Here is a 21,435-nt window from a genome sequence, read left to right as displayed (position 1 = left end):
ATCATTTCACCCAGTTTCTTTGGAGTAGATTCCTCCCTTCCTTGAGTCAGAAGACTCTCTGATATGTCAGTTTCATTTTTTTCAGCACTTTTAAATGTAGACAGTGTGATTGTAGGTGAGAATGTTAGTCTTCTAATCCCATTTTAAGACAACAATTTAAGACAAAAATTAGGAAAAAGTATATTACAAGAAAGTTTTCTTTTAGAATGAGATAAAATATTGTTTAAATGAGTCTCAATTAAAATTAAAATTTGTTTTTATTTGAAAACTTAAGAATATTACATGAAACAAGTTAGCAAAAGGTACCTAGTTCTTTTGTGTTTCTGTGTAAGTTGCAAGGAAAACTTTGAGATTCAAAATAAGAATTTATTGAACAGTAATGAGGCTACAGAGATTATAGCAGGAATAACCAGCGGCAGCTAGTAAGAGCACAGTAGTACTGAGAACAAATTGAGTTAATCTCTAGAAATGTACCTCTTCATACCCTCAACCTCTGCTAGAGAAGTAGAACACGCCAGAATACACAAGCACACATTCCATTAGCTGTCAGAATGACCATGTCATTACACATCACGTAGCTTCTGGAAAATTCCACTGTACACTCAAAAGAGAGTAAGAGTGAAAAAGGCAAATGATGTTTTAGGTTTACTGTGAAAATAGTTTTGAACTCAGGAACCCCCTTGAAAGGTTCCCAGGGATCTCATATGGTTCCCTGGCCACACTTAAAGAACTGCTGTTCTAGATGTTTGAATCTACCATCAAGATGTTTTAAAAGTTACCTCTGAAAGTAACCATTATTTTTTTACATTTTTGCATCCTAAAGCAGGTGTGGTAATTCCATGTCAAGATCCTCCTCATCCAGGCCTTGTTCCCTGTCTTCTCATAAAGTTAACTCTGATATCTTTTGTCATATCATATTAATTAGGGCAAGGGTCAGAAAGTGGAAGAATGGTGGGCACTTTTATTACGTGAAACAAGTTGATTTATTAATTATTTTTAACTAGAGAAGAAATACATAATCTTGGTTTCAAGACGGGGCTTTGTTGGTATAGAACTGTGTCCCTCAGTACTTGATCCAGTTTATGGCTGGAAAGAATGAAGATTTGGATAAGAATGTCAATCTTTTCTATCTAGGGTCTTGCTGCTCACTTCTTAACTGTAGGGAAACCTGGCTGGACTGTCACAGGGACAAAGGTCTCAGCTTCTTCTCACGTAGTAATGATAACACTGGACTGTATGCTTCCATCTTTTCTTCCAGTTGGAGCACCACTTACATCTCCAGTCTCCATACCAGCGCTGTCTCAGACATTGAGTTTGGTGTGATAATTAGTTAGGGTTAAATTGCCCGTTAAACAAAATGACTTTATAATAATGTGCTATTAAAATTGGAAAGTTGTTAAATTATGAAATACCTTGTACTGTATTTCTTTGATTCTAAGATGCACGTTTTGACACATTTTAATAACACTGAAATGATTCAAAGATGCATCAGTTTAACTGGTGACATATTTTCCCCACTTTTGTGCAATAGTATCAGTTTTTGTTTTAATTTTGAAGTGTTATCTCAAATATATTTCTTTTGACATAATTGCAGATGCCTGCATCATGGGGAAGACTACAGTATATTTCACTCTTTAATGGTTTCTGTGTTTTTCTTTTTGAAGAGAAATAACAAGACCTGGCAATAATTTATTTATATATATTTTTTATAAAATGTGCACTTCCACAGTAAGTGCTTCATAGCAGATAGAAAGTTAACACTAATTTATGTTCATGTAAACTGCTCAGAAGTTTACTTTAAAAAAAATCTCTTTTGTTTATTTTTTTCAGGCTATAGTAAACAATACAGTTTGGTTTTGTCGTATGCTTATGTTTTAAATTTCATATTCATTATTTAATTCTGTTAATAATAGGTTTATTTTAGGACAGTGGAACTTATAGAAGAGCCGATAAACGGGTCTCGTGGTCTGAGTTTCTACTTCAAAATTAATGGACTTCCCATATTCCTGAAAGGCTCAAATTGGATCCCCGCAGATTCATTCCAGGATCGAGTAACCTCTGCCTTGTAAGTTATCATCTTTTATTTCTTGTTCCTCTTCATATTATCAGTCCCACAGAGCTTAAGAGCTACTCATTTTAACTTTTTTTAGTTCCAGTGGAAGGAACCAAGAGGTAATATATAATTCTAGGATGATGGAAACTTTGGAAAGGATTTTAAAATCATTTATTTCATTCTCATGAGCTATAGGTAGTCTTACAGCTAAACTATTTGAGACTGCTGAAATCATCCAACTTTTATAAATTGTTTCTAGAGGAACAAGAAAATGACTTATGCACATTTTGGATAGTTAGCCCCTTTGGGGGAAAAATATGATTAAATTTGGATTTTTTCTTTTTTTTTTTGAAGAATACCTTTTTTTTTTGCACACTTAAAAAAAATGGGAACCCATATTTACCTTTTCGTGCTAAGGTATTTGCACATTCTTTCAATTTTACCTTAATAAAGAGAACTAAAGAAATTTTAAAATTCAAAGTGTTTTTCTGAAGCTTTTAGAATAGAACTTAACAAGAAAGTATTTCCTGACTAGGTTTATAAACTACTATCTTGGTAATAGTGAAAATAAGCTTTGTGAAGTGAAAATAAACACATTTACCTTATTTAAATGTACAAACATGCATTGACGTATATTATGTTTAGAATGTAGATGTGGTTGTTAAGTAAACTCTAATTTTGCCAAAAGTTGTAGTAATATCCTTTTACTTCAAAATGTGTATAATGTTTTAAATTTCATGTGAAAATGAAGTCATTCTCCAGACACAACACAGATAATTTGCTGACTCTTTTCCTTTTCAAATGCTTCTTTCCACTCCTGGCAGGTTGGCAGTGGCTGTACAGCACAGTTGGGTCAATTAGTAAACCTGCCTGTAGGTGCCTTTGCTGGGAGCACAGTGCTCTGGGTGTGTGGTCATCCTGTTATTGGCCTTTTTCCTTCCTTTCTGAATGCTGTTCTGGAAATGGAGGGTACCTGCTCTCAAGGTGGCTGCAAATTTCTATACTTACCTGAGGGTGATGTGAATAGAAATTGGAAAAGCAGAAAGGAAGTTTACTAGATAAAGGAGTACTGGACTGGAGGAATTGTAAAAAGGGATGAGAGAGAGCTAGATACTAATATGTAAAACTTGATTTTTATCTTATAGTTTGAAATGGTTATATAAAATAAGCACATACTTTCCAAGGTTTACAGTATTTTTCTACAGGAGTAACTTTAAGACAAAAATTTAGGAGGATTCAAGATGGCAGAGGATTAGGTAGGCGTGGAGTTCATCTCTCTCCATGGATGCATCAGGAATACATCTATAGATGCAACAATTCTCACTGAACACCAGTTGAAAACTAGCAGAAGACCTTGGACAATGGAAAGGACTATAAAGATCCCTGCATAACTGGGTAGGACGGAAAAAAGGAAGAGAGAAGGAGGAGGAGAGGAAGCAGGATGGGACCTGCACCCCGGGGAGAGGGGAGCTGAAGCAGAGGAGAGATTCCCAAATGTGGGGAAACCCCCTCTCTAACAGGGATACCCCCTCTCCGATGGGGAAATCCACTGGGACAGAATGGAAGCATTTGAGGCTGTTGGAAGAGCTTGAAGCTGCTGATCTGTGGCAGACGGAACAGAGTGAGAACTACACAGATGGTCCGTACCTCAGCCCTATGTGCCCCAGACTGGAATGTGTGTTCACAGGTGTGCAAGGGGGCTGGGAGCTGGTGTGTGGGGATTGGAGAACAGGCCCAGAGTGAGAACTGCTGTTGGTTGTGGGGAGACGGACTGAGGGGACGGGAGGGAGGAAATCCGCAGCAGGGAATGCCTGTGGAGGAAGTCTGGACTGCCTTGGAAGCAGAGCGCTATTGCTAAGTCCCACGCAGGGGGAGGAGACACTATTGTAACCTCTCTCTCCCCACAGGTCACCACCTGCCAATGACAATAAAAGAAGCCCGCTCAGGGCTGGCTCTTGTGCGCTGGCTGCTGAGACATTAAAAAGCTCCCTCAGAGCTGGCCCTCACATGCTGGCTGCGGGGCAATTAAAAAAAACCACCACCACTCTCTCAGGGCTGGCCCTCACATGCCTGCTGCCGGGTGCCAGAAAAACCCCAGCCAGGGTTGGCCCTCACGTGCCTTACGCTGGGCGCCGGAAAAGGCCCTCACTAGGGCCATATCTCTTGCACCCATGGCCCCCGGCTTCCCTGTGCATTTGGCGCCGCTGGGGCTCCCGTGATCCAAGCGGTCATACCACCTCTGCACCTGGTCCTCACAGGGGCAGACCCAAGAGCTCCAAGGCAGCCTCAGGACCAGACTCCTGCAGGCAGACCACATGCAGAGGTGGGGATAAAACCAAAGCTGTACCCCAGGGACGGGGTGACTAAGGTAGAGGATGGAAAATCTTTCCATCAGCTGTACAAGCTACAGATTAAATCCCCACGATCAGCTAGGAAGACCCTGCGTTTATGGAACATCTGAGTAGACAATGAGTGTTCCCACAAATGAAAACGGTCCAGCTCTGGCAGCTGTGGACTTTGGGGGCAGCACACGCGGGAACTGGGCCACATTAGAGTCAGAGGGGTCCCCACAGGGCCCACAGGAGGTCCAGAGACCAGCCCAGAGGCAGAGGAGGGGCTCCTGGGGAGGCGGAGGGGGGCTGTGGCTCACAGTGTGTGCAAGGACCCTCACAGCGGAGACCCCAGGGAAACATAATTATTACTATTAATTTTATTATGTTTTGATTCATTCTGTTGTTGGTTCTGGCTTCTTTTTTTTTCCTTTGGTTTCTTTTTCTTTCTTTTTGTGTTTGTTCTTGTTTTAGTTTTTTTTTTTTTATTTAGTCTTTTGGGATCTCTGTGTTTTATAACATATATTTATATTTTTATATATTTATATTTTTACTTTGCTTTTCTGTTGTTCTGTGTTCTTTTCCCTTATTTTTTTCTTCCTCTTTTTCTTTAATTTTTTTTTTATATTTCCATTTCATTTTGCTTTTCTGTTCTGTGTTTTTTCCCTTTTTATTTTATTATTATTTTTTTAAAATCATTTTTATCAGTTTGTTCTGTTTCCTTGCTTTATTCTTCAGTGGGCACACTGCTTTGGTTTTGTTTTTAGGTTATGTGTTTTTGTTAGTATTAATCCTAATTGATTTCATTTTTGAGTTCTATTTGTCTGGTTGTTCTCTTGCTTTTTGTTTTATTTGTCTCTGTTTTTGTTTCTTTTACGTGTGTGTGTATTTCCTTGTTTCTGTTTTTGTTTGTTTGGTTTTGTTTCTAACATTTCTCCGGGGTTTTGTTTGTCTTTTTTTTTCTTTAATATATTTTCTATTTTATTATTACTTTTTTAGATTTCTGTTTCTACGTTGCTTTTCTGTTCTGTCTTCTTTCCCCTTTCTCTTTCTCTTTTTTTCTTTTTTAAAATGTCATTTTTTTCAGTTTGTTTTGTTTCCTTGCTTCATTCTTCGGTTGGCACCCTGCTTTGGTTTTGTTTTTTGGTTTTGGGTTTTGTCGGCTTTCTTCTTAATTGCTTGATTTTGTTCTTGGGTTCTTTTGTTTGTCTGGTTGTTCGCTTGCTATTTGCTTTACTTGGTTCTGTTTTTGTTTCCTTTGTGTGTGTGCGTGTTTCCTTGTTTCTGTTTCTGTTTGTTTGATTTTACTTTTTACCATTTGTCTGGGGTTTTGTTAGACATTTATTTCTTTTTTATTAAACCCCTGTATTGCCGGGACAAGCAACTTGTGGGGTGTTGGTCCCTTGACCAGAAGTCGGGCCTGAGGCTCTGGAGTGGGAGCACTGAGTCCAGGATGCTGGACCACTAGAGAATTCCCAGCCCCAGGGAAGATTAACCTCCGAGAGCTCTCACAGAGGCCTCTATCTGAATCCAAGACCCGGCTTCACCCAACAGCCAGCAGCTCCCAGTGCTGGACATCTCACATCAAACAATAAACAAGACAGGAACACAAACCCACTCATCAGCACACAGACTACCTAAAGTCATACTAAGCTCACAGACACCCCAAAACATACCACCTGACACGGCTCTGCTCATCAGAGGGAAAACACTCAACTCCACCCACCAGAACACAGGCACCAGTCCCTCGCATCAGGAGGCCTACACAAGACATTGAACCAACCCCACCACTGGGGGCAGAGAACAGAAGCAAGAGGAACTACGACCCTGCAGCCTAGGGAAAGGAGACCTCAAATACTGTAAATTAGACAAAATGAGAAGACAGAGAAATATCTTACAGACAAAGGAGCAAGTTAAAAACCCACAAGACCAAATAAATGAAGAGGAAATGGGCAAACTACCTGAAAAAGAATTCAGAGTAATGATAGTAAAGATGATTCAAAATCTTGGAAATATAATAGACAAAATACAAGAAACATTTAACAAGGACCTAGAAGATCTAAAGAGCAAACAAACAGTAATGAACAACACAACTGAAATTAAAAATACTCTAGAAGGAATCAATAGCAGAATAACTGAGGCAGAAGAACGGATAAGTGAGCTGGAAGATAGAATGGTGGAAATAACTGCCACAGAGCAGAATAAAGAAAAAAGAATGAAAAGAATGGAGGACAGTCTCAGAGACCTCTGGGACAGCATTAAACACACCAACATTCGAATTAAAGGTGTCCCAGAAGAAGAAGAAAAAAAGAAAGGGTCTGAGAAAATATTTGAAGAAATTATAGTTAAAAACTTCCCCAACATGGGAGAGGAGATAATCAAGTCCAGGAAATGCAGAGTCCCATACAGGATAAACCCAAGGAGAAACACGGTGAGACACATATGAATCAAACTAACAAAAATTAAACGCAAAGAAAAAATATTAAAATCAGCAAGGGAAAAGCAACAAATAATATACAAGGGAATCCCCATAAGGTTAACAGCTGATCTTTCAGCAGAAACTCTACAGGCCAGAAGGGAGTGGCAAGATATATTTAAAGTGATGAAAGGGAAAAACCTACAACCAAGATTACTCTACCCAGCAAGGATCTCATTCAGATTCGACAGAGAAATCAAAAGCTTTACAGACAAGCAAAAGTTAAGAGAATTCAGCACTACCAACCAGCTTTACAACAAATGCTAAAGGAACTTCTCTGGACAGGAAACACAAGAGAAGGAAAAGACCTATAAAAACAAACCCAAAACAATTAAGAAAATGGTAATAGGTATATACATATCAATAATTACCTTAAATGTAAATGGATTAAATGCCCCAACGAAAAGACACAGACTGGCGGAATGGATACAAAAACAAGATCTGTATATATGCTGTCTACTAGAGACCCACTTCAGACCTAGGGACACATACAGACTGAAAGTGAGGGGATGGAAAAAGACATTACATGCAAATGGAAATTAAAAGAAAGCTGGAGTAGCAATACTCATATCAGGCAAAATAGACTTTAAAATAAAGACTATTATAAGAGACAAGGAAGGACGCTATATGATCAAGGGATCAATCCAAGAAGAAGATATAACAATTGTAAATATCTATGCACCCAACATAGGAGCACCTCAATACATAAGGCAAATGCTAACAGCCATAAAAGGGGAAATCAACAATAACACAGTAATAGTAGGGTGATTTTAACACCCCACTTACACCAATGGACAGATCATCCAAAATGAAGATAAACAAGGAAACACAAGCTTTAAATAACACATTAGACCAGATGGACTTAATTGCTATTTATAGGACATTCCATCCAGAAACAACAGAATACACTTTCTTCTCAAGTGCACACGGAACATTCTGCAGGATAGATCACATTTTGGGTCACAAATCAAGCCTCGGTAAATTTAAGAAAATTGAAATCATATCAAGCATCTTTTCTGACCACAATATTATGAGACTAGATATCAATGACAGGAGAAGAACTATAAAAAATACAAATGCATGGAGGCTAAACAATATACTACTAAATAACCAAGAGATCACTAAAGAAATCAAAGAGGAAATCAAAAGTACCTAGAAACAAATGATAATGAAAACACGATGACCCAAAACCTGTGGGATGCAGCAAAAGCAGTTCTAAGAGGGAAGTTTATAACAATACAGTCCTACCTCAAGAAATAAGAAAAATCTCAAATAAACAACCTAACCTTACACCTAAAGCAATTAGAGAAGAACAAAAAAACCCCAAAGTTAGCAGAAGGAAAGAAATCATAAAGATCAGATCAGAAATAAAGGAAAAAGAAATGAAGGAAACAATAGCAAAGATCAATAAAACTAAAAGCTGGTTCTTTGAGAAGATAAGCAAAATTGATAAACCATTAGCCAGACTCATCAGGAAAAAAAGGGAGAAGGCTCAAATCAACAGAGTTACAAATGAAAAAGGAGAGGTAACAACTGACACTGCAGAAATACAAAGTATCATAAAAGACTACTACAAGCAACTCTATGCCAATAAAATGGACAACCTGGATTAAATGGACAAATTCTTAGAAAAGGACAACCTTCCAAGACTGAAACAGGAAGAAATAGAAAACATGAACAGACCAATCACAAGTAATGAAATTGAAACTGTGATTAACAATCTTCCAACAAACAAAAGCCCAGGGCTAGATGGCTTCACAGGCAAATTCTGTCAAACATTTAGAGAAGAGCTAACACCTATCCTCAAATTCTTCCAAAATATAGCAGAGGGAGGAACACTCCCAAACTCATTCTATGAGGCCAACATCACCCTGATACCAAAACCAGACAAAGATGTCGCAATGAAAGAAAACTACAGGCCAATATCACTGATGAACATAGATGCAAAAATCCTCAACAAAATACTAGCAAAGAGCAACAACACATTAAAAGGATCATACACCATGATCAAGTGGGGTTTATCCCAGGAATGCAAGGATTCTTCAACATATGCAAATCAGTCAATGTGATACAGCATATTAACAAACTGAAGGATAGAAACCATATGATCATCTCAATAGATGCAGAAAATAACATTCCATTGTACATATGTGCCACATCTTCTTTATCCATTCATCTGTTGATGGGCATTTAGGTTGCTTCCATGTCCTGGCAATTGTAAATAGTGCTGCAATGAACATTGTGGTACATGAATCTTTTTGAATTACAGTTTTCTCAGGATATATGCCCAGTAGTGGGATTGCTGGGTCATATGGTAGTTCTATTCAGTGCAATCCCTATCAAATTACCAATGTTATTTTTCACAGAACTAGGACAAAAAATGTTACAATTTGTATGGAAATGCAAAAGACCCCAAATAGCCAAAGCAATCTTGAGAAAGAAAAACAGAGCTGGAGGAATCAGGCTCCCTGACTTCAGACTATATTACAAAGCTACAGTAATCAAGACAGTATGGTACTGGCACAAAAACAGAAATATAGATCAATGGAAATGGATAGAAAGCCCAGAGATAAACCCACGTACATATGGTCACCTTATCTTTGACAAAGGAGGCAAGAATATACAATGGAGAAAAGACAGTCTCTTCAATAAGTGGTGCTGGGAAAACTGGACATGTAAAAAATGAAATTAGAACACTCCCTAACACCATACACAAAAATAAACTCAAAATGGATTGAAGACCTACACATAAGGCCAGACACTAAAACTCTTAGAGGAAAACATAGGCAGAACACTCTATGACATAAATCACAGCAAGAACCTTTTTGACCCACCTCCTAGAGAAATGGAAATAAAAAGAAAAATAAACAAATGGGACCTAATGAAACTTAAAAGCTTTTGCACAGCAAAGGAAACCATAAAGAACACGAAAAGACAACCCTTAGAATGGGAGAAAATATGTGCAAATGAAGCAACTGACAAGGATTAATCTCCAAAATTTACAAGCAGCTCATGCAGCTCAATATCAAAAAAACAAACAACCCAATCCAAAAATGGGCAGAAGACCTAAATAGACATTTCTCCAAAGAAGACATACAGATTGCCAACAAACACATGGAAGGGTGCTCAACATCACTGATCATTAGAGAAATGCAAATCAAAACTACAATGAGGGGCTTCCCTGGTGGCGCAGTGGTTGAGAATCTGCCTGCTAATGCAGGGGACACGGGTTCGAGCCCTGGTCTGGGAAGATCCCACATGCCGCGGAGCAGCTGGGCCCGTGAGCCACAATTGCTGAGCCTGCGCGTCTGGAGCCTGTGCCCCGCGACGGGAGGGGCCGCGATAGAGAAAAGCCCGCGCACCGCGATGAAGAGCGGTCCCCGCACCGCGATGAAGAGTGGCCCCCGCTTGCCGCAACTGGAGAAAGCCCTCGCACGAACCGAAGACCCAACACAGCCAAAAATAAATAAATAAATAAATAAATAAGAAAATCCTTTAAAAAAAAAAAAACTACAATGAGGTATCACCTCACACCAGTCAGAATGGCCATCATCAAAAAATCTACAAACAATAAATGCTGGAGATGGTGTGGAGAAAAGGGAACCCTCTTGCACTGTTGGTGGGAATGTAAATTGTTACAGCCACTATGGAAAACAGTATGGAGGTTCCTTAGAAAACTCAAAATAGAACTACCATATGACCCAGCAAACCCACTACTGAGCACATACCCTAAGAAAACCCTAATTCAAAAAGAGTCATGTACCACAATATTCATTACAGCTCTATTTACAATAGCCAGGACATGGAAGCAACCTAAGTGTCCATCAACAGATGAATGGATAAAGAAGATGTGGCACATATATACAATGGAATATTACTCAGACATAAAAAGGAATGAAATTGAGTTATCTGTAGTGAGGTGGGTGGACCTAGAGTCTGTCATACAGAGTGAAGTAATTCAGAAAGAGAAAAACAAATACTGTATGCTAATGCACATGAATGGAATCTAAAGAAACGGTACTGATGAACCTAGTGACAGGGCAGGAATAAAGATGCAGACATAGAGAACTGACTTGAGGACACAGGGGGCGAAGGGGAAGCTGGGACGAAGTGGGAGAGTAGCACTGACATATATACACTACCAAATGTAAAATAGCTAGTGGGAAGCAGCTGCATAGCACCGGGAAATCAGCTCAGTGCTTTGTGATGACCTAGAGGGGTGGGATAGGGAGGATGGGAGGGAAGCTCAAGAGGGAGGGGATATGGGGATATATGTATACTTATAGCTGATTCACTTTGTTGTACAACAGAAACTAACACAACATTGTGAAGCAATTATATTCCAATAAAGATATTAAAAAAATAGATATACAAAAAACAAAAGAAAACAAACAAAAATTTAGTTTTAAAAATAGTGTAATAGCATGACTGAAATTTAGAAGGCAGAGAAAAGATTTCACCCGTAATTTTTCTATAGGTTTGTTTATTTAATGTGGTTACAGTTAATGTATATAGAATTTTGTCTCACTTTCTTCACTTAGCATTGTATCCAAACCATCATAATTTTAAAATGTGTCCTTCTAACAGCTATTTGAAATGTGTTTATCAACCACAATGTGTTTTTTTTATCTTTTTTTTTTTTTAAACATCCCCAAGGTTTCAAATTGGCATTTGTTTTTAAAACTTCTTCTGTAGATTACGGCTCCTTTTGCAGTCTGTTGTGGACGCTAACATGAATGTTCTCCGGGTCTGGGGAGGAGGAATTTATGAGCAGGATGCATTCTATGAACTCTGTGATGAACTAGGAATAATGGTGAGTAGTTGACAGCTCTCATCATTTTCTTTGTTGATCTGTTACTGTTGACCTCCAGTGTTCTGAGTGGATGATATTGCCTATTCCTTTGTCTTTTTTTTCCGTTGAAGTGTTTCATTGAAGTTGATTTACAATGTTATGCTAGTTTCAGGTGTGCAGTGAAGTGATTCAGTTATACCTATATTTGCATATTCTTTTCCATTATGGTTTATTACAGGATATTGAATATAGTTCCCTGTGCTATACAGTAGGACCTTGTTGTTTATCTGTTTTATATATAGTAGTTTGTATCTGCTAATCCCAAACTCCTAATTTATCCTTCCCCAGCTCCTTCCCCTTTGATAATCATAAGTTTGTTTTCTATGTCTGTGTTTCTGTCTCATAAATAAATGCATTTGTGTCATATTTTAGATTCCACATATAAGTGATATCATAGCCCATTCCTTCTTTTCTCAGAGCCAGGAATGATGTTCCACTTTTCTGCAAAGGAATAAATGGCATCTTGCAAACCCTGAGCCATAGTTGATAGTGATATCATAATTATTTTAAATGATAGACATTCTGCATGTTGGTTATATCTAAGCATATATCTATATTTTCTTTGTAATTATCTTTGTGATAGGAGGGTAAGCATAAAAAAGAAAATAAAATGTTAAAAAGTTTTAACTTTAAGGAGATCTAACAAGACCTAGAGAGAAGAAAAATGATAAAATTAAATTTTAAAAGCTGTGCTTAATATTGTCATTAAGTACTCTGAACATAGTTTGCATTGGTGAGGGTTAAGCAAAGGAAATATAGTCTTTTAGTTCTGGTATTACAGTTCTAAAATATAAAGCACTTCATAGCAGAGTAGTAATTTTAATAATACTGACAATGCTGATGGTCATGATGATGTGACAATGTTCTGTAATATTCCAGGCGTTGTCCTCAGTGCTCTGCAGCTATTATTTTATTCTAGCTTCATGTCCACTCTATAAGGTAGTTACTGTTGTTCTCTATCCCCATTTTACAGGTAGGGAAACTGACACGTGGAGACATTACCTAGCCCAAACGCACACAGTGGGTATATGGTGGAACTGAAGTTCTGAGTCAGGCCAACAGATTTAGGCTCTGTGCTCTAAACTACTGCATCATAATGGCCTCCCTTGCAGTGCACTTAAGTGGTTTCATTGCTAAACTGTGCATGTATTAATCCTTTTGACCATGAAGTTAATTCCTTTATAAACAAAATATGTTTCTTAACAGTCTGGGCCATCACTCAGTACCAAATTCCTGGTGAAAATCAGAGTGAATCAGGAGTGAGGAGGGGTTGGGAGAAAGCTTCTTACTGAATTTCATATTCCCCTCAGCACAAGCACTGTTTCATTATTTGAATTCCCCTTTCTTCTTTTTCTTTTCTGCCTACCTAACATTTTCTCTTCTCAGGTTTCCCTACAGTTCCAGAGAGTCTGTGAGTGCCTTTCCCAGTGCCTCATGCTTTGTGATGCTCAAATGATCACACTCATCGGGCTAGGTTGATTTTTCATTTGCATGAAAGATAATGCCCAAAGTTGAGAATGAAGAATTTCTTTCTGTGCAGTAAAATCCGTGGAAGTGCTATATTGCCTTTTATTTGATTTGATAGGTATGGCAGGATTTTATGTTTGCCTGTGCGCTTTACCCAACTGATCAGGATTTCATGGATTCAGTGAGAGCAGAAGTTGCTTACCAGGTATGTTATTACCATTTCAAGTAGAAGTAAAGGCTTAAGTTTTAGTTCTGCCTTTTGTTAAACCTCTCCTTGTCTGTTCTTTTTTTAAAAAATTTTATTGAAATATAGTTGATTTACAGTGTTGTGTTTAATTTCTTCTCCTTATTTCTTTTTGTTGTTCTCTTTACTAAATTGCATGAAAAAAATCAGTCAGGTAATTGACTACCTAGGCGATTCCACCCAGTCTCATGACTTTAACTCTACCTATTGGCTGATGACCGTCAGATTTATTCCTGGCCCTGACTTACCTGCTGAACTCCTGGTTCTTATTATCCGGCTGCCTACTTGGTGCCTCTACTTGGAGGTCTAATAGGAATCTCAAATGTAACATGTCCAAACCAAACTTACATTACCTTCCCCAGACTTGCTTTTCTTGCAGTTTTCCCCACCTCAATAAATGGCGATGCCAGTCTTTGAATTTCTCAGGTCAAAAATTTTAAGTGATTCTTGACTCCTTGATTTCTTTTACATTCCACATATAAACACTTTTATATGTATAGATCTATGAATGCGAAGAAGTGATTATATCCTAGCTCTGTCCACTGGAAAGACCTAGAAACAGTGAACAACCTAGTCATACTGAGCATTCTTATATTGAAATAATCTTTCCCACTAAGAGAAGGGTTCTTAGAGAAAAATGGCTGATACCAAGTCTGGGACAGGAAATATACTAGATGATCCTGAAATATTTTGGCATACCAATAACAAGGAAGCTATCAAAGATATGTTAAAAGAACTTTGATGAGACTCTGACCAACCAAAAGTGGGACAACTTGAAATTCAATAAGGATAAGAATGTCAGTGGATCGAAATCCATCAAATATGTTAAAATCCACGAGTTCGTAATTAGAGTGTCTGTGAATGTATTTTTGTGTGAAAACCCAAAGGAAATGAAAAAAAAGATTATTATAACATTCAAGATAGTGGTTACTTTTGGAAGGAAGGAGGGGCTACGGTTAGGAAGGGGTACATGAGGGCTTCTGGGGTGGTTGGTAAAGTTTTCTTTCTTAGTCTGGATTGTGTTATAAGTGTGATTGCTTTATAATAATTCAACATGTCATAATTTGTTTTCTTTAGTTTTCTTAAGTTTGGAAAGTGAACATTGAATCATCCCTTGCTCAGAGCCCTCCAGATAAAATTAAAGATCCTCACCATGCACTATCCTGTCTCAACCTGCCTCTCCAGCCTCATCAAGCACCATTTTCCCCGTACACTCTCTGCCCTGGAACGCCTTCTCTATTACCCTCTCCTGTGGACCACCTCGCTCATTTTTTTCTGGCCCGTCTTACCTTGGGCATGACTCTCTGGGAAAAAGCTTTCTATGTCTGCAAGTCTAGATTAGGTCATTTTCCCTTTGTGACATACATTACACTTGAAATTACTTGTTCAATGTTTTGTCACTGCATCAAAATTATAATATCCCTGAGGCCTAGGGCATGTTCCTCCCTGTATATCCCCATGATCTGGCTGTATTATTCATCAGATGTATAGATGGATGGATGAATGAATAACTTTTAAAATATTAATTATAGTTATGTAGGTTGTAAACATTTCAGTTTTATTTTTAATTTTCTTTCACACAAGTAAAATATGATATCTGTGTGTTTTCAACTCTTTTATATATTTTAAAGAGGAGAACTTTTAAATGCAGAGTTTATTAAAATTTTAAAGTAAAGCTCACCAGAAAATTCTAGGTCAGTTTGAAGGGTGTGTGTAGCACACAGTCACTGAAGCTTTTTGTCTCTTCTGTGTTTTCATCAGTACCATAAACATGCCTGTCACAGTTGGTCACAGCCCTCACCTACATGGGCATATACAGAGGCAAATAAGGAAATACTGTTTATAAGACTGGTTAAGAAAAAAACATAAGACTTTAATTTTTTTTTTTAAGACTTTAATTTTTTAAATGAGATATATCTCTTTAAGATATCCTTACTGCATCTCTATTTCATGTATGGGTTACTTAGCATATTGAATGGAGACCGCAGAGAGAACATCAGCTGGGATCCATCACGTAATCATCCATTACAGTGCGAGAGAAGCTATAAATACCAATGAGGTTATATTGCTAAAACATGTTGGAAAAGAATTTCTCTTGACCATTGACTCACTCTGTTGTTGGCAAAGAGGTTTAATTGCCTTCTTCTGCTGGGCTACATCTTCCAGTGTGTCAGAAGAACTGGATCCTTTCACCTTTATATAGGGCTGGCAGTGAGCTCAGTTCATGCAGACCTCAGCTCTTAAGGCAGGCAGGATTTTCAGATTCCCTAATTTCTTCTTCTATGTTTAGATATATTCAGTGACTTACTACTTGTAGTTGTGGCTTGCGGGCTCTAGAGCGCAGGCTCAGTAGTTGTGGCGCATGGGCCCAGTTGCTCCGCGGCATGTGGGATCTTCCTGGACCAGGGCTTGAACTCGTGTCTCCTGCATTGGCAGGTGGATTCTTAGCCACTGTGCCACCAGGGAAGTCCAGTTGATTCCTTAAGACAGGACATTGATAGTTATTTCAGGGGACAGCCTCTTGATGTCCTAATCTTTTTTCCTTTAGAATATTCCATGTATTTATCTTTAACTTTCAGAGTGTCTCTGGTACTCACTTGCTTTGTAAAACCCTCTCTAACTGTCCTCGTGGTTTTCTGATCTTGGTGGAAACTGTGTGGGAACTTCAGTCCCTCTCTCAGCAGTAGTGTTTGTTCTGCCTCATTTGTTTCTTCACAGAAAACTCCAACTTGCTCTTGAGAAGCTAACCCCTGTAATGTAACGTCTCCTGCCTTTTGTATTTCTTAGAACCTTTTTGTGGCAAGTCAGATAATGATGAGGTTGATTTATTTTTCTCTTTTAATGAAAGGGATTATATTTTCTTTAGTTATATGGCTAGAAGAGGAGCCCTATTTTCTCAATGTTTATAAAATCTAGATAAAAAGAATCTCAGCGATTTCTTAAAATGTCTTCCCACATGTAACATTACTGCTCATTTTCTGATGAGTTCCTGGCACGTAAAAGTACATGTACAGAAAGACAATGGCTATAATTTTATGAGTAATTACAGCTCTGAGCTTTCTTATGTTGAGCATTTGAAAATTATTTTATGTTTTCTTCAATTTTAGGTCAGGAGACTGAAATCTCATCCCTCCATCATCACATGGAGTGGAAATAATGAAAATGAAGCAGCGCTGGTGTTGAATTGGTATGATATACAGTCCAGCCACCTGTCTACCTACATCGATGATTACGTGACACTGTATGTGAAAAACATCCGAAGGATCGTCTTCGAAGTAAGTTCAGACATACCTCGGAGATGTTGCAGGTTCGGTTCCAGATACCACAATAGAGAGAATATTGCGATAAAGCTAGTCACATGAATTTTTGGTTTCCCAGTGCATAGAAAAGTTATGTTTACACTGTACTGTAGTCTATTACGTGTACAATAACATTATGTCTTAAAAAACAACGTACATACCTTAATTTAAAAAATACTTCATTGGTAAAAATTGCTAATCATTATCTGAGCCTTCAGCGAGTCCTGATTTCTTTGCTGCTGGAGGGCTGTGCCTCGACGTTGATGCTGCTGACTGATCAGGGTGGCGGCCGCTGAGGGCTGGGGTGGCCGTGGGAATTTCTCAAAATGAGACAGCAGCCAAGTTTGCCCCATCGATCGACTCTTCCTTTTAGGAGCTGTTTTTCTGTAGCATGCAAGGCTGTTTGATAGCATTTTACCCACAGTAAAACTTCTTTCAAAACTGGAGTCCGTTCTCTGAAGCTCTGCCATTGCTTCATCAACTACATTTATGTGATGTCCTAAATTCTTTGTTACCATTTCAGCAGTCTCTACAGCATCTTCACCAGGAGTAGGTTCCATCTCAAGAAACCCCTTTGTTTGCTCATCCGTAGGAAGCAACTCCTTATCTGTTCAGGTTTTATCATGAGATTGAAGCAATTCTGTCACATCTTCAGGCTCCACTTCTAGTTCTGGTTCTCTTGCTGTTTCCACCACACCTGCTGTTTCTTCCTTCACTGGCATCTTGAACCCCTCAAGTCATCCATGAGGGCTGGAATCAACTTCCAAACTCCCGTGAATGTTGATATTTTGACCTCTTCCCATGAATATGAATGTTCTTCATGGCATCTAGAATGGTGAATCCTTTCCAAAAGGTTTTCAGTTGAATTTGCCCAGATCCAGTAGAGGAATTTCTAGCTATAGTCTTGCAAAGTGTATTTCTTAAATAATAACACTTGAAAGTCAAAATTACTCCTTGATCCACGGCTGCAGAATGGATGTTGTGTTAGGAGGCATGAAAACGTCATTAATTTTGTTGTACATCTCCATCAGAGCTCTCGGGTTGACCAGGTGCGTTGTCAATGAGCAGTCATATTTTGAAAGAAATCTTTTTTTTCTAAGCAATAGGTCTCAACAGTGGTTTTAAAATATTCAGCAAACCATGTTGTAAACAGATGTGCTGTCACCTAGGCTTTGTTGTGCCACTGATAGAGCACAGGCAGAGTAGATTGACCCCTTCAGGGTCCTCAGATTTTCAGAATGGTAAATCAGCATACTGGTAAATGAGCAACTTAAAGCCAAGTACAACAGCCCTTAACAAGAGAGTCAGCTTGTCCTGTGAAGCTTTGAAGCCAGGCATTCATTTCTCTTTAGCTGTGAAAGCCCTAGATGGTGTCTTCTTCCAACAGAAGGCTGTTTCATACGTTGAAAGTCTGTTGTTTAGTGTAGCCACCTTTTTAAATTATCTTAGCTAGACCTTCTAGATAACTTGCTGCAGCTTCTATTATACATCAGCACTTGCTGCTTCACTTTGCTCTTTGACGTTGTGGAGGTGGCTTCTTTCCTTAAATCTCACGAACCAAGCTCTGCTAGCTTCAGACATTTCTTCTGCAGCTTCCTCAACTCTCTCAGCCTTCCTAGAATTGAAGAGAGTTAGGGCCCTGCTCTGGAATAGGCTTTGGCTTAAGAGAGTCTGTGGCTGTTTTGACCTTCTATCCAGAACTTCTCCATATCAGCAATAAGGCTGTTTTGCTTTCTTACCATTCATGTGTTCACTGGAGTAGCACTTTCTATTTTCTTCAAGAATTTTTCCTTTGCATTCACAACTTGGCTAACTGCCTGGTGAAAGAGGCCTAGCTTTTGGCCCATCTTGGGTTTTGACATGCCTTCCTCGCTAAGCTTAATCATTTCTAGCTTTTGATTTAAATGAGAGGCGCGTACTCTTCCTTTCACTTGAACACGAAATTGGCCTACTTTCAATACTGTGCGTCTCAGGGAACGGGGAGGTCTGGAGGGAGGGAGATGGGGGAATGCTTGGTTAGTGGAGCAGTCAGAACACACACAACACGTATGGATTAAGTTTGCCCTCTTTTATGGATGGGTTTGTGGCGCCACAAAACAATTACAATAATAATATCAAAGATCACTGATTACAGATCACCATAACAAGTATAATAGTTAAAAATTTGAATTATTGCATAAATTACCAAAATGTGACACAGACACAGAATGAGCAAATGCTGTTGGAAATGGCACTGATAGACTTGCTTGATGCAGGGTTACCAGAAACCTTCAATTTGTAGTAACAATTGTATGCCTGTCATGCTTTTTAATGAAGTCGAATTTAAGAATCTGTCTTAAAAATGGATCAGTATGAATACTGATATTGTATATTCTTCTGTCCTTTTTTTAGCGTGGCCTTCAGCAATATCATTTTAATGCAGAGTAGTCTATTATAATGCTGCAACATATGAAAGGATTCATGAATTGTGGACTTCTTTGAGAATTAATGTGTCTGTGAAACTCACCACGCATACACCAATATTGCACTTAGAATTGCAAGTTGTCATGGACTCTTTGGAGCCCATCCATGGATCCCCAAAGGCTGAGAATCTCTATATTAAATGATTCATTGATATACCACTTCTTTTTTCCCCCGTTTTTTGGTTCTTTAATATATTAATATACTGACTACTGTGAATTAATTTTCTAATGATAAGCTAGTTATAATCTAAGCTCTATTTAGTTATAATGCCTTGTTCTTTTGCTCTGCTAGATTTGATTGGCTAAGATTTTGGTAGAATTTAAAATTTCATATTCACAAGTGATTGGTGTGTGGTAAGAATTGTAAACTCAAATGCCTAGAGGAGCCAAATTTGTTTTAAAAAGTTGAGTCAAGTGGAGTAGATGAGGTTCACAAAGAGAGAAGAGGGGACTGTGGTAATAGGAGAATGGATGTTGGGTCTCATAACATTTATATTCAGCATTAAAAATGCTATCTAAACATAGTTGGCAAGAAAGATTTGGCCCGTAGAACCCAGCTTGTAGCATTTGGTGTGTATGTGTTTGTGCTCACCTCGCAGAATGAGTTAGGGCCCTTTTCCTTTTTAATATCTAGGAACAATATAAATAAAATAGAGATAATTGGTTTTATTGAGACAAATTCACCCATGTAACAGTCTGGGCCTAGTGCCTTTGGGGAACGTAGATTTTATTTTAATTTATTTTTTTATTGAAGTATAGCTGATTTACAATGTTGTGTTAATTTCTGCTGTACAGCAAAGTGATTCAGTTATTCATATATATACATTCTTTTCCATGTTCTTTTCCATTATGGTTTATCATAGGATGTTGAATATAGTTCCCTGTGCTATACAGTAGGACCTTGTTGTTTATCCATCCTATATATAATAGTTTGCATCTGCTAACCCCAAACTCCCAGTCCACCCCTCCCCCACCCCCCCTTCCCCTTGGCAACCACAAGTCCGTTCTCTATGTCTGTTCTTGATTTCCTCTTTTATAACTGTTAGCATTTGCCTTATGTATTGAGGTGCTCCTATGTTGGGTGCATAGATATTTACAATTGTTATATCTTCTTCTTGGATTGATCCCTTGATCATTATGTAGTGTCCTTCCTTGTCTCTTGTTACAGTCTTTATTTTAAAGTCTATTTAGTCTGATATGAGTATTGCTACTCCAGCTTTCTTTTGATTTCCATTTGCATGGAATATCTTTTTCCGTTCCCCCACTTTCAGTCTATATGTGTCCCTAGGTCTGAAGTGGGTCTCTTGTAGGTAGCATATATATAGGTCTTGTTTTTGTATCCATTCAGCAAGCCTGTGTCTTTTGGTTGGAGCATTTAATCCATTCACATTTAAGGTAATTATCGATATGTATGTTCCTATTACCATTTTCTTATTTGTTTTGGGTTTGTTTTTGTAGGTCCTTTTTTTCTCTTGTGTTTCCCACTTAGAGAAGTTCCTTTAGCATTTGTTGTAGAGCTGGTTAGGTGGTGCTGAATAATCTCAACTTTTGCTTGTCTGTAAAGCTTTTGATTTCTCCATCAAAGCTGAATGAGATCCTTGCTGGGTAGAGTAATCTTGGCTGTAGGGTCTTCCCTTTCATCACTGTAAATATATGGTGCCACTCCCTTCTGGCTTGTAGAGTTTCTGCTGAGAAATCAGCTGTTAACCTTATGGGAGTTCCCTTGTATGTTATTTGTCGTTTTCCCCTTGTTGCTTTTAATACTTTTTCTTTGTCTTTAATTTTTGTCAATTTGATTACTATGTATCTCGGTGTGTTTCTCCTTGGGTTTATCCTGCTGGGACTCTCTGTGCTTCCTGGACTTGGGTGGCTGTTTCCTTTCCCACGTTAGGGAAGTTTTCAACTATTATCTTTTCAAATATTTTCTTGGGTCCTTTCTGTCTCTTTTCTCCTTCTGGGACCCCTTTAATGCGAATGTTGTTGCGTTAAATGTTGTCCCAGAGGTCTCTTAGGCTGTCTTCATTTCTTTTCATTCTTTTGTCTTTATTCTTTTCCACAGCAGTGAATTCCACCGTTCTATCTTCCAGGTCACTTATCCGTTCTTCTGCCTCAGTTATTCTGCTATTGGTTCCTTCTAGTATATTTTTCATTTCAGTTATTGTATTGTTAATCTCTGTTTGTTTGTCCTTTAATTCTTCTAGGTGTTTGTTCTTTAATTCTTCAAAGTCTTTGTTAAACATTTCTTGCATCTT

At 38.3% G+C, this 21,435-nt stretch overlaps 1 protein-coding gene across 3 annotated transcripts in view; it reads left to right on the top strand.

Annotated features, from left to right (window-relative positions):
• Positions 1-21,435, top strand: part of MANBA (mannosidase beta) — a 121,872-nt gene that overhangs the window by 52,902 nt on the left and 47,535 nt on the right. For all 3 annotated transcript variants that reach the window (XM_057547418.1, XM_057547417.1, XM_007172935.2), the window contains exons 8-11: positions 1,914-2,065; positions 11,555-11,672; positions 13,297-13,383; positions 16,530-16,697. In XM_057547418.1, the coding sequence (XP_057403401.1) occupies positions 1,914-2,065; positions 11,555-11,672; positions 13,297-13,383; positions 16,530-16,697 (525 nt within the window). The remainder of the gene's footprint in view (positions 1-1,913; positions 2,066-11,554; positions 11,673-13,296; positions 13,384-16,529; positions 16,698-21,435) is intronic.

This window comes from Balaenoptera acutorostrata, chromosome 5, assembly GCF_949987535.1.
Source record: "Balaenoptera acutorostrata chromosome 5, mBalAcu1.1, whole genome shotgun sequence".
Lineage (NCBI taxonomy): Eukaryota > Metazoa > Chordata > Mammalia > Artiodactyla > Balaenopteridae > Balaenoptera > Balaenoptera acutorostrata.
The sequence above is the reverse complement of the archived record's forward strand: the minus strand, read 5'-3'. Positions and strand labels throughout refer to the sequence as shown.